This window comes from Sinohyriopsis cumingii, chromosome 1 (assembly GCF_028554795.1).
Source record: "Sinohyriopsis cumingii isolate HCF-2022 chromosome 1, ASM2855479v2, whole genome shotgun sequence".
In the NCBI taxonomy this organism is placed as follows: domain Eukaryota; kingdom Metazoa; phylum Mollusca; class Bivalvia; order Unionida; family Unionidae; genus Sinohyriopsis; species Sinohyriopsis cumingii.
Window position 1 is genome coordinate 74,347,148 of NC_142961.1, and position 14,462 is coordinate 74,361,609.

The following is a 14,462-nucleotide window of genomic DNA, read 5'->3' on the forward strand; positions in this document are numbered from 1 at the left end:
TTTTTACTAGAAATTCACAAGGGGGGCAGGGGGGACAAAGGGTTTACAGTTGTTATCTTCAGGCTTAACACCATTTCATACTGTTGCATGATAGGCTATACATGGTGGCCAGTGTAACTGATCGAGGAAGAACCAGGGAAAACCATGGTATGAACCACCAACCCAAGGGAAGCTACTGGCAAGCTTTCTCACTTGCCAACATTGGCCAAGCCCAAGACTCAAAAACATTAGGACAGGTGCAATGGCAGTGATCAGTTAAGTGCTTCAGACTACTCAGCCACCCAGGGACCAAACTAATAACTGCTTACTGGGGGTGGGGGGAAGACTGGGCTCAGGCTGTATTACTTACAATGGGTATTAGTAGACTCACATAATAAGTTTTAAAAACACTAAGTATCACATAATCAAATTTAGGTTTCTGACATTATCAACTTGATATTTCTAAACTAGTTGGTTAAGTAAAGAGTTTCTTCTCATGAGTAAAAATGTTGATTACTTGCCTGACTGGGTGAATAAAAGTATTTATTACTTGCCTGACTGGGTGAATAAAAGTATTTATTACTTGCCTGACTGGGTGAATAAAAATGTTTAGTACTTGCCTGACCGGGTGAATATAAATGTTTATTGCTTGCCTGACTGGGTGAGTATAAATGTTTAGTACTTGCCTGACTGGGTGAATAAAAATGCTTAGTTTTTGCCTGACTGGGTAAGTATAAATGTTTAGTATTTGCCAGACTTGGTGAGTATAATGTTTAGTATTTGCCTGACTGGGTGAATAAGAATGTTTAGTAGTTGCCAGACTAAGAAAGTGGATTTTTTAAATTTTTTAACCACTGGTACTGACAATAAGAGTAATTCACACAACTAAATCTGCTGTTTCAAAGTTAAAATATGATAAAATAAATCTTAACCCATGTGCCAGTGTACACAGTTAATAACCAACGGAGGGAGCATGTATAGATATATTAACAGTACAGCCACTCAATTCCTGGCAGTTTTCATCGTAAAATACAACCAGACTTCTGAAGGTCAAACAAGGATAAACATTTGTCCATATTTGAGCAAGAAGGTTGACATTTATATGAGCCAACCTAAAAACAAGATTGAAGAAGGTACAGCCTGAAAGAATGTGGAAGCATTCCCTCCCATCTGACTGAGGGGTAGTCCAATAATCCCAGTCCCAGATCAGTTCTGTTATCTTTGTCATTTGCCAAAGGAAATACATCTTGCTGATTCATTGGTTCAACTGATCAGAACTTCTTACCACTGCCACAAAAAATACATCTTGATATCTCCTACAGTGGCTGCTATAATAAACTCAAAGTGAACACCTTCAAGTGACCATCAGATATTAATAAACTCAAAATGAACACCTCCAAGTGACTATCTGCTATTAATAAACTTGAAGTGAACACCTCCAAGTGACCATCTGATATTAATAAACTCAAAATGAACACCTCCAAGTGACCATCGGATATTAATAAACTTAAAGTGAACACCTTCAAGTGACCATCTGCTACTAATAAACTTGAAATTAATCTATCCAACTGACCATCTGCTATTTATAAACTCAAAATGAACACTCCAAATGGCCATCTGCTATTAATAAACTTAAAGTGAACACCTCCAAGTGACCATCAGATATTAATAAACTCAAAATGAACACCTCCAAGTGACTGTGGCCAAATAACTATAGAGTATAGAGCAATTTAGATACATGCATCATATGATATGATGGATGTGCCTGTGTGAATAGTCACTGTTTTTGGGTGGGGGGTGGGGGTAAAACTAATTTTAAATATGTAATACTTACCTGATACTATTGCATTGGTTACCTTTTTGAAACTTTAGTTCCCAATCCAAGCTATTTATTTCCTTCTCAACTTAGTATGGGGGTGGGTGGGGGTGAGGCAGAATTTAAAACCTCATGATCCCAGTCTGACTCCTTAGTTCACAGCCAACATATGGAATACCATACACTTTTGACTAGGACCTAGAGTACAGTACATCATAGTAGAATGGGAGGAAGAATCTTTGAAATTAAAGCAGGCAAGTATTAGACAATTAAAATTAGTTTTGGCTCCTCCCAAATAAAAACTAAGTTTTAAAAGCAGCAATACCTTTACCTGCTACTATTGCATGGCTGAATTCAGCAGTCAGGAGATAGACTGATGGCCTCAAAAAATCTGGTACAGAAACAAACTAATTACCCTTACAGAAGGAGTGTTAATTACTATGAGATGGTACAGAAACAAACTAATTACCCTTACAGAAGGAGTGTTAATTATTGTAAGCTGGTACAGAAACAAACTAATTACTCTTACAGAAGGAGTGTTAATCACTGTAAGCTGGTACAGAAACAAACTAATTACCCTTACAGAAGGAGTGTTAATTACTGTAAGCTGGTACAGAAACAAACTAATTACCCTTACAGAAGGAGTGTTAATTACTGTAAGCTGCTCCAGAAACAAACTAATTACCCTTACAGAAGGAGTGTTAATTACTGTAAGCTGGTACAGAAACAAACTAATTACCCTTACAGAAGGAGTGTTAATTATTGTAAGCTGGTACAGAAACAAACTAATTATCCTTACAGAAGGAGTGTTAATTACTGTAAGCTGGTACAGAAACAAACTAATTATCCTTACAGAAGGAGTGTTAATTACTGTAAGCTGGTAGTTGGCTGGACCACATGTTGTGCCATCAATATAGGATCCAGAGAAAACAATTCCTTTTCTCTGATGTGCCAAAGATTGAAGGTACAAAGACTATTGATTAAATATGCTGAAAATGAGGCAACTGCCCAAACAGTACAACAGGTTCCAGAATTAGGCACATATGAAAGTACTAAGTGGCAAGTAAGCAAATAAGCATACTAATTTTAATATTTTTACAAAGCTTTCATGAAAAATGCTGCCTCTGATGAATGAAGTTTTTCACCAAATTCAGGAATATATTCTTCTGAAAGACTACCATTTCTATAGCAACACCTTATAAACATGCAGGTAGAACAAAGGTAGATCATTCTGTTATGATCACATAAGAACATTTCTGTCTATTGATCACAGTAAGGTCTATATCTACTGATATATGTGACAATGATGCATTTTCAATCAATAAAAACATATTTGCAAAAGAAGCTATATTTAACTCTGTTTCTTCCATTCTTCTACCTTGACTTGTTCATTCCACCTTTTGATCTAGAGGGAGAGATCCCCTCTGACTCTAGTCTGAGCTTGAACATTCTAGCCATCTGGATGGATGCACCTGATCCACTCCTGTGACATTCCTTTTGCTTCATCCATCCATCCATTATACATGACATGCTGACCTATTTGTCAAGTGCATAGAAAAGGATTTTAAACCAAAGGTTTTGCCTTAAGGTTCCAACCCTTACCTTGTGTTTCAGTCCAACAAGTCTAGATTGAAATTTAAGTCCTGATTCCAATGATATGAAGGGATGAAACTCAAGTCTGACTTAAAATTCACTATTCAATCTAACATTTCTGACATTATGATGGTGAAATTGAGCCCTGAGGACATTTAACCTCAGCAAACCATGTAAAACTAGAAATGCATTAATGGAACCTAGATACCTCAGCACACTGCATGAATGCTGATACATATGCAAAACTTAATTGGTCAGACAGGTGGACAAACAAGGGTAACAGTCATTATTACCAATTTCATGGTGGAGAATTAAAACAAAATCTCATTTTCACTCACCACTAGCAGGCTGATTATTATGCCTATTATGGCACCACTAAGTACATCACTCCAGTGGTGCATGTAGTCAGAGATTCTTGACAACGCCGTGTAATAAGCAAAAATGAATGCTCCGACTTGCAAGACAGGACGAATCAACCAGGTCTTCTTCCATGTACATCTCAGGTGTAAATATACCTGACAATATAAAAGGTGGCTATGGTAAGATTTTGTATTCAATCAAATGGAATATGAGCTGTAAACAAATGTCAATTCTGTAAAAATCTTAAAAGTGCAAGCAAAAATAAAAATTATGAACAGACAGGACTTCTGGTATATTTTTGAAAACAAAATGGGTCCTGTATGAATAGAGATTAACATGTCTAAGAACTTTGTTTCAAACTAAATACTAAAATTACTGTCGATTCCAAAAGTTGTATATTTCATAAACTTTATGACATACTGTCAATTCATTTCAAATTGAGGTTATCAATTTTCTTTGTTTAGTTTTACATTTTCATCAATTCTTGAAATTTTGGTAACTGGGGAAGGAGGCATGTTTTTCCACTGAAGGATCATTCTTCATTGTTTCAAATTTGTCTAGCAAGCACGAACTCCACAACATATTGGTATCCTACTAACACTTGTGAACTCACAACATCTTATATTCATTATAAGATATAGTATATAAAGTTTTAATTCAGTTGTCAAATAATTGTAGAAGATATCTTATTTGGTGTATAAGACAAATTATAAAGTTAAAAGATATATATTAAATTTTGTAACATCTCCTACATCTTTTATTATATCTTACAAATAATTTATCAGATATCTTATATACTTCTAGGACAGATGGGGTGGGGGTGTGGACCACCACAGCTTTAAAAAAATACATACACACATACACACACACATGCATGTTTATTGGGTATTATGCACACTTTATATAATTCAAATTTATGCAGCATGAGAACATTGAATATCTGCTTGTAACTGGTCAGATCTGTAATAGTCAAATTTTGTATTGCTTATTGCAAAGAAATCATTAAAGGATTTTATATTTTAACTATGGTGGCCACATATTATGATGGATTGGCATCATTGAAACAAAATTAAAGATCCTCATACCAGGATGCTGTCAAATTTGTTAAATTCTATTTAGTGGTTTTGTAAAAGAAGTCACTTAATGGTTTATCTATTTTTACTAATGATGGCCAAATCTGATGGCAGATTAGCATCATTTTAATGAGCTTGAAGACATTCATATCATTAAACTTTCTTTCTATTTGGTCTAGTTCTATTGATAAGTCTTCATTCTATCTGGTCAAGTTCTATTGAAAAATCTTCTTTCTAACTGGTCAAGTTCTATTGATAAGTCTTCTTTCTATTTGGACTAGTTCTACTGATTAGTCTTCTTTGCATTTGGTCTAGTTCTATTGATTAGTCTTCTTTCTATCTGGTCTTATTCTATTGATAAGTCTTCTTTGTATTTGGTCTAGTTCTATTGATTAGTCTTCTTTCTATTTGGTCTTGTTTTATTAATAAGTCTTCTTTCTATTTGGTCTTATTCTATTGATAAGTCTTCTTTGTATTTGGTCTAGTTCTATTGATAAGTCTTCCTTCTGTTTGGTTTATTTCTATTGATAAGTCTTCTTTCTATTTGGACTAGTTCTATTGATAAGTCTTCTTTCTATTTGGACTAGTTCTATTGATAAGTCTTCTTTGTATTTGGTCTAGTTCTATTGATAAGTCTTCCTTCTATTTGGTCTATTTATATTGATAAGTCTTCTTTTTCTACTGGTTTTTCTATTTTTAATAACAGTGGCCATTACTGATATTAAACAAATTTAAAAGAGCTTCATGCCAAGATTCTTTCTGTCAAATTCTGTTGAGTAGTTTTGAGTTTTGAGAAGTTGCCATATAATCGCCCATACCATAAACTCACTTGGCCTTATTGCAGCACTGTGATTTATTAATATGCACATCCATAGAAGATGGCCATAACATGTACAAAGTTTTAAAACTTTGAGACTAGTTGTGTCATAAACTACATATGTCTTCAAGTCAAATAGAACAAAGCTAGCAGAAGCAATGATTTGTTGATATTCACATCTTCAGATGATGATCTAACATGTAACATGTTTCAAACCAATCCATCAAAACATACAGGACTAGTTATATTTACAAGATTATATCATATACTGCAAAAAGCTGTAAGACAATAGGGCAATAACTCTACCACATATATCAATAATTCTTGGAAAAAATGGGGGGGGGGGCAGTGAGTTGCTGACATCTGCACTTTCCAGTAATGATCATATCATATATATAGTTTGGAGGTATCCAATAAAAACTGTGAGATTAGTTGTGTTCACATAATTCTGTCACATAATTCTGTCATACACTTATGTTAGGTACCAGGTCATGACAAAAGGGGCAATAACCCTACCACAGAAATCACAACTCCAGACAAAATTGCAGGAGCACAGTGATTTGTGTATATTCATATCTTCAAATGATAATCATAACATGTACTAATTTTCATGGCAACCTTGAGTACTGATATCTGTACAGGTAGCCGTGTTCACAAGACTCTGTCATACACTGCATTATTACAAAAATTATTATTGCAAAGTGATTTGTCAAGCAATATCTATTAATGTTTCTTGTACATTAAAATCATAATTAAATTTACTTTCATGTGATTTCATGGCTGCAACTATGCTTCAAAACTATGAGAACTTATCCAGAAACCATTGTCATTAAGATAATCATTCTCAATTCTAATGCCTTTCTGAAGCCATGTTTTGTAGTAGACTTTTTCCATCTATTGTAATATAAGGTTCAAGCCATATTAATGTTTCTAACAAATGCTCAGCTGTGCCCATATTCAATGATCCAGTTGCTGGTAGTTATAAATATGCTTCAAAACCATCTATCTGAAAAAAAACTGATCATTTCTTACTGAGTTAAGAAAATCTATCCCATATAATAAATTATCAATATTTTGACACTGAAAATCGAATCAAACTTTCATTGATACTGATCAAAAAAATTCTTCTATGCTTTGTTAGTATCAAAGCATTTACAAAATTAAATATATTAATCCTATTTAATCCCCTTCAAGATAATCCTTCACAGCAGAATTTATTATAAGTTTTTTCACTGATCTATGCCATGCAAACGTAAAAGAATGCATTCAGTTCACTAAGAACTTGCTTGGAGATGGATTTCATTCTAGTAATAAAAAATTATTAATTTTAAATATAGCTAAACTTGTTATCACAGATACCCTTCCAAATGGAGTTAAAAACTTCTTATTTCACTAAATGAGCAGGTTCTTAATTTCCTAAATTTTAGATGGATAAGACATTACTTTTTCAAGTTAGTTGAAAACTGCATGCCTTATACAACAAACTCAGTATGACTGAATTAAGATTATATTCTGTAAAGAATTTTTGTTGCTACCTGTTCTACGTCTGATCCAAACTACAGCAGTTTTGTTTCTATTTATAACATGACCAGAAACTTTGAAATATTGATATTAAAAAATGAAAAGCATACATTAGAAATTTCTTATAACCATCAAGGGCAAAAATGATGTATCATCAGCAAACAGAGAAAGAACATAGATTATTGTTTTCTCTGTTTATTCCCTATATATTTGAATATTTTCTTTTTACATGGGCTAAAATCTCTGCTACAGGATACAAATATATGGGGTGAGTGGATACCTCAGTACACACTCTCTGTAAGAACCAAACCAATTAGAGACTTGGCCGATAATTATTATACAAGAAAAGCTGTTTTGATATAAAAATGTTTTATCCAATTTATTGTTGGTAAACTTTTTTATATGCATTTACTTTATTAATAAATGGCCATGTAATGGAGCCAAACAGTTTTTCAAAACTCAATCAATGAAGCAGTCCAGGATTATTATGCATTTTGGTATCAAGCATCAAATCATACAAGTTAATAATGTTCTCTCCAATACATCGTCCTTTTGGAAACACTGCTTGACACATATGTATAATTATGGGAGCAGAAGTTTAATCACACTTGCATTATATGCTGAAGCAACATTGTATAATACATTCCAAAGTGAAATGGGTCTCCATTTTGAAATGAACTGCTTAGATCATCTTCTGGTATACATATATAATAGCTTCTTCTTTCGTTGTGCATGATCATTCCACAAATTAACAACAAAAGTGAATGGCTACCACCTGAAACTGTCCAATATCTGTCAAAATGTATAAAATTCTACCATGAATCCAAAAGATCTGGGGTTTTTTTCATTCGGGATTTTTTACTAGAACATTTACAGCTTTTGTCTATGATATACATGTTGGACCATTTGAGAGATGATTCTGAACATCATTCAATCCAGAAATGTCTAGATAATTTGGTAGCATATTAATTTAGGTAGCAATTTAAGATCAACAGGAATGTCTGGATAATTAGCTAGCATTTTAATATCAAAAGGAATGTCTGGATAATTAGGTAACACTCTAATTTAGGTTGCATTTTAAGATAAACAAGAATGTCTGAATAGGTAGCAGTTTAAAATCAAGAGAAACATCAACTATATGCTCTTTACATAAATCCATATCAAATAATTTTCCTTCATCCAAAATTCCTTTCTGACTGGCAGTTAAGGAACCATTACTTCTAACAAAAAGCAGCATGATTTTATTTCTGTCATTTCTATTTTCAAAACTACTTAAGTATTTGGTCACTTCTCTACTTCAATCCATACAGCTCTAACAAGAACCCTAACTCCACCAATCTTTTATCCTAATATCTTCTCTTTCTTTTCTTCTGCAGTTTTGGTACTTGACAGACATTGATTCTCTTCTAAATTGCTTATATCTGCAATTAGCTGATGTTCTGCTGATCTGTAGTTTTGGTACTTGACTGACACTGCTTCTCTTCTAAATTGCTTATATCTGCAATTAGTTGATGTTCTGCTGATCTGCAGTTTTGGTATCTGACTAACATTGCTTCTCTTCTAAATTGCTTATATCTGCAATTAGTTGACATTTTCTTCTGTAGTTTTGGTACCTGACAGACATTGCTTCTCTTCTAAATTGCTTATATCTGCAATTAGTTGATGTTCTGCTGATCTGCAGTTTTGGTATCTGACTGACATTGCTTCTCTTCTAAATTGCTTATATCTGCAATTAGTTGACGTTTTCTTCTGTAGTTTTGGTACTTGACTAACATTGCTTCTCTTCTAAATTGCTTATATCTGCAATTAGTTGACGTTTTCTTCTGTAGATTTGGTACTTGACAGACATTGCTTCTCTTCTAAATTGCTTATATCTGCAATTAGTTGATGTTCTGCTGATCTGTAGTTTTGGTATCTGACTGACAATGCTTCTCTTCTAAATTGCTTATATCTGCAATTAGTTGACGTTTTCTTCTGCAGTTTTGGTACTTGACTGACATTGCTTCTCTTCTAAATTGCTTATATCTGCAACTAGTTAACGTTTTCTTCTGCAGTTTTGGTACTTGACTGACATTGCTTGTCTTCTAAATTGCTTATATCTGCAATTAGTTGACGTTTTGCTGATCTTGAGTCTTTTTAAAGATGCATATGAAATTGTTGTTCCTCTTATTTCTAACAGAAGCATGTCAAAGAAAAAAATGATCATTTATTACACATTTAAAATCAGATAAAGGTTTATTCTCAAAATATCTAATTGTTCAGCACTTACTTATGGATGTTTAACCTTTTAAGATAGCTTCTTGTACTCCCCTAACATATTCTGTACATTTGAATGAATTATATCATTTCCTGCATGCTTTCCTTTAAGCTTCCTTTCGGACAACTATCTTCATTTCTACAAGAGAATGACCAGTCCTATATCCTGGTTCACCATTTACATCTTCAATAATTATAAAATAAATTTTGTGAAGCCATAAAAGTCCAGTCTGATTTGTTTTACTGGATTATGTTTCCTCCCGGTATATATGGATCCCTATAGTATGTTCCCTCCATTCAATTAAATTTTATTCTGCGCATATATCCAAGTCAGCTTCTCTTGCTCTTGGATTATTTCCATCATTATAAAATGAGAAGTATCTACATGAAGATCCAATGAAGAATTGAAAATCTCCCCTAATTATAAATTATTATTTTTAAAATGCAATATATATTTCTTTACCTTGAGATTAAAATTTGGGCTATCTCTATTTGGTCCATAAATATTGACAAGAATGCATCTATGGTTACCAGTAGTTATGACTATGCAGAGTTTATTATCCATAAATATTGACAAGAATGCATCTATGGTTACCAGTAGTTATAGCTATGCTGAGTTTATTGTCCATAAATATTGACAAAAATGCATCTATGATTACCAGCAATCACTATGCTGAGTTTATTGTCTATAAATATTGACAATAATGCATCTATGGTTACCAATAATTATAACTATGCTGAGTTTATTGTCCATAAATATTGACAAAAATGCATCTATGGTTACCTGTAGTTATCACTATGCTGAGTTTATTGTCCATAAATATTGACAAGAATGCATCTATGGTTACCAGTAGTTATCACTATGCTGAGTTAATTGTCCATAAATATTGACAAGAATGCATCTATGGTTACCAGTAGTTATAGCTATGCTGAGTTTATTGTCCATTAATATTGACAAGAATGCATCTATGGTTACCTGTAGTTATAACAATGCTGAGTTTATTGCAAATATTATCTTTCTTTTTCATTCTATGCAAGGTGAACTGGAAATTATAATCAACAGTGTGGCCATACCTCTTGAATTAGTTGAGTATGAACTAAAACTACATTCCATGTAGTAGACATGAAATTTGTCCATTTTTCAATCAAGTGGGAATCTTACATTCCAAGTACTGTAGTTGACATGAAATTTGTCCATTTTTCAATCAAGTGTGAATCTTACATTCCAAGTACTGTAGTTGACATGAAATTTGTCCATTTTTCAATCAAGTGTGAATCTTACATTCCAAGTACTGTAGTTGACATGAAATTTGTCCATTTTTCAATCAAGTGTGAATCTTACATTCCAAGTACTGTAGTTGACATGAAATTTGTCCATTTTTCAATCAAGTGTGAATCTTACATTCCAAGTACTGTAGTTGACATGAAATTTGTCCATTTTTCAATCAAGTGTGAATCTTACATTCCAAGTACTGTAGTTGACATGAAATTTGTCCATTTTTCAATCAAGTGTGAATCTTACATTCCAAGTACTGCAGTTGACATGAAATTTGTCCATTTTTCAATCAAGTGTGAATCTTACATTCCAAGTACTGCAGTTGACATGAAATTTGTCCATTTTTCAATCAAGTGTGAATCTTACATTCCAAGTACTGCAGTTGACATGAAATTTGTCCATTTTTCAATCAAGTGTGAATCTTACATTCCAAGTACTGCAGTTGACATGAAATTTGTCCATTTTTCAATCAAGTGTGAATCTTACATTCCAAGTACTGCAGTTGACATGAAATTTGTCCATTTTTCAATCAAGTGTGAATCTTACATTCCAAGTACTGCAGTTGACATGAAATTTGTCCATTTTTCAATCAAGTGTGAATCTTACATTCCAAGTACTGTAGTTGACATGAAATTTGTCCATTTTTCAATCAAGTGTGAATCTTACATTCCAAGTACTGCAGTTGACATGAAATTTGTCCATTTTTCAATCAAGTGTGAATCTTACATTCCAAGTACTGTAGTTGACATGAAATTTGTCCATTTTTCAATCAAGTGTGAATCTTACATTCCAAGTACTGTAGTTGACATGAAATTTGTCCATTTTTCAATCAAGTGTGAATCTTACATTCCAAGTACTCTAGTTGACATGAAATTTGTCCATTTTTCAATCAAGTGTGAATCTTACATTCCAAGTACTCTAGTTGACATGAAATTTGTCCATTTTTCAATCAAGTGTGAATCTTACATTCCAAGTACTGTAGTTGACATGAAATTTGTCCATTTTTCAATCAAGTGTGAATCTTACATTCCAAGTACTGTAGTTGACATGAAATTTGTCCATTTTTCAACCAAGTGTAAATCTTGAAGAAAGTATACTGAATATTTTTTATTTTTTCAAAATTAAATTAAGTACATCTTATAATTCAATGATGCAATATTTATTAACTTAGACAAAACCTTTACAGAATATGCAGTGTCGGATTGCCCATTAAGCACACTAAGCACATGCTTAGGGAATCAGCTCAATAGGGGCACCAGATAAAATTAAAATTAATTGTTGATGATAAAACTGAATGAATTATATATGACCATTTTGATCTGCATGTACGAGTATTTTGATTTGGAATGATGGCAACGCTGGTATTTTCTGACCTTTTTAGCTTTTAATATTGTTTTATTGAGTTTTACTTGTGGGGAGGAGGGGGGCCCATAATATTTCCAGTGCTTAGGGACATGGAAGGTCTTAATCTGGCACTGGCCAATTGATAATGATAAGGATGTGATTTGAATACATTTACTAGGTTTACCTATAAATAAATGGATAAAAATACAGTCTACAGAGTGGTAACAAGTTCAGCCAATCAGATGAAAGATCACATCAATAATATTAAGTGGATCTTGCTAATCATCAAACTCGTGCATGATCTTGACAATACGACCATATATTCCAAGTTTTATCAAAATCTGATCAGAAATATTGCTTCCTGAGTGGTACCAAACTTGGCCAATCAGATGCAAGATCACTTTGTTACAGTCAAACCCGGTTATCTCGATTACGTCGGGGGTGTAAAAAAATCGTCGACATAACCGGGTCCCGAGATATCCGGGTTCATAAAAACCGGTAATTTTAAAAATGTCCTTGAGCATTACTCCTGTCTCTTGCTGGTGTTTACTGGAATCCCCTCCCACTGCATGTTACAATAAAATAAACAAAACGCTTAATTGATAATAAAATGAAATGAACTAACCTGGTGTTGTTATCATTTATTCCTTTTTTATCATCATAAGTAATTTATTAAAGAAAAAATATATCTATGAACTCCTTATATCACATGTAGCGTATGCATCCATTACTGTAGTGTGCATCACTTATGTCAGATAACACACGACGCATTTTTATAATTGATGTGAATATTGAAAAACAAATCATGTTTGGTTGTACTCAGAGGTTTGAATATGTTATCAGATTGAAAAATGGATCAAAGAAAATCACAAACGAGAGAGTGAGAGAGAAACATCCACCGATTGCTTTCAGGCACCCGCCATTCACGCATAACGCGGTGTTAGGTGCAAAATAACCAAGATTGTATTATATCCAGGTTAATATATGACAGTATCTCGCAGATAAAGATCAATAAATGTTTTTGAAAATACATGTACATGTACATGTACATTGACTGTTAGTGCAAATGACACTCCTTTCGCTAGCATGGGTTACAAAGAGTATTTATTAAAGCAAGTTAATGTTGAGTAGACTACTTACCCCGCAGGCATCAATGCGAGTTTGTATCAATTATGATTCCGTGTAGGTAATTTTACCGTATATTTTTGTGTTTTCGTAAAATAAAGTTACATTGTAATTTGTACACACTCTTGTCTTTGTGAATCCTTGAATATTTTATGTAGTGAACATGATATATTCTTAATAAACTAATCGATTAAGCTACTCTTATGAACCAAAAATAGAAAGAATATGAAATAAACATGTGACTACTGCCGTAACGGACCAAAATTGTGCCTGAAAATCGATCGCTTTTGCTGACTATTTCTTGTACAATTTCTGTGAGATTGACGTTAAAAAGTTGCATTTCGTCGAATTAAGCGGGTCCACATGTTACTTCGGACCGAAACTTATGCCCGACATAACCGGGTTATCGACTTAACAGAGGTCGAGATAAGCGGGTAAAAAATAGCATAACAAAGAAGAATTTTTTCGGGACCGGACCAAAACGCTCGACATAAGCGGGTTGTCGAGATAACCGAGGTCGAGATAAGTGGGTTTGACTGTAGTACGTGTGACTCTCTTGCTCATGCTCAAGCTCTTCCAAAAGCTGATGCTACAAGCCCATATTCCAAGTTTGATCAAAACAGTATCAGAAAATAATATGGTTTCTACAATGAGAATAAGTGCAGTCAATTGGATGCAATATACCGGCAACCTGATTATGATGGATGGATCTCACTCATTTTCAAATTTGTTCAAAATATTTTCTAAATCTGATCAAAATCGAATGAAAAACATGGCCTCCTATATGGTAAAAATGAAATGCAGACAGATGGATGAGGGAGACATGGCCATACCATAGTTGTTATAAATCCAGTGGCTATCTCAGTTTCAATTTTGCTGACAAGAAATTCCAACATAAAATAAATCTGTTGAACTGCTTTGTAAAATATAAACATGTATTTTGTGCAATCCAGAGTAGACTAAAAGACAATGAACCCATACATGCAACCAAAATAATATGTTAATATAACGATAATGTAGGATTACCAACAAAATTTTAGAAGGGTCATCAACAAAAGTGGAATAAATACAAAGTACTATTTCCACCAAGAAAACTTTATTGCAAAGTAACATAAGAATTCTGCTGACATTGCTGCTATCATGTGATGTCACATGGAAGTCTGAACAAGATTAATTTACTGAGAATTTGAAATGATCAGGCCTTCATTTGTGTGCAGTACAAGTATTTCTGATGCCATAAAATTTTTACAGCCAAGCAACACAAGAATTTTATTTATGTCAGCACCTGTATGTGCCATCAAA

At 33.4% G+C, this 14,462-nt stretch overlaps 1 protein-coding gene across 2 annotated transcripts in view; it reads right to left on the reverse strand.

Moving 5' to 3' along the window:
• LOC149807128 (phospholipid phosphatase 1-like) overlaps nt 1-14,462 on the reverse strand; it is a 47,457-nt gene that overhangs the window by 17,079 nt on the left and 15,916 nt on the right. For both annotated transcript variants that reach the window (XM_089962479.1, XM_089962472.1), the window contains exon 5: nt 3,727-3,903. In XM_089962479.1, coding sequence (XP_089818605.1) covers nt 3,727-3,903 — 177 coding nt within the window. The remainder of the gene's footprint in view (nt 1-3,726; nt 3,904-14,462) is intronic.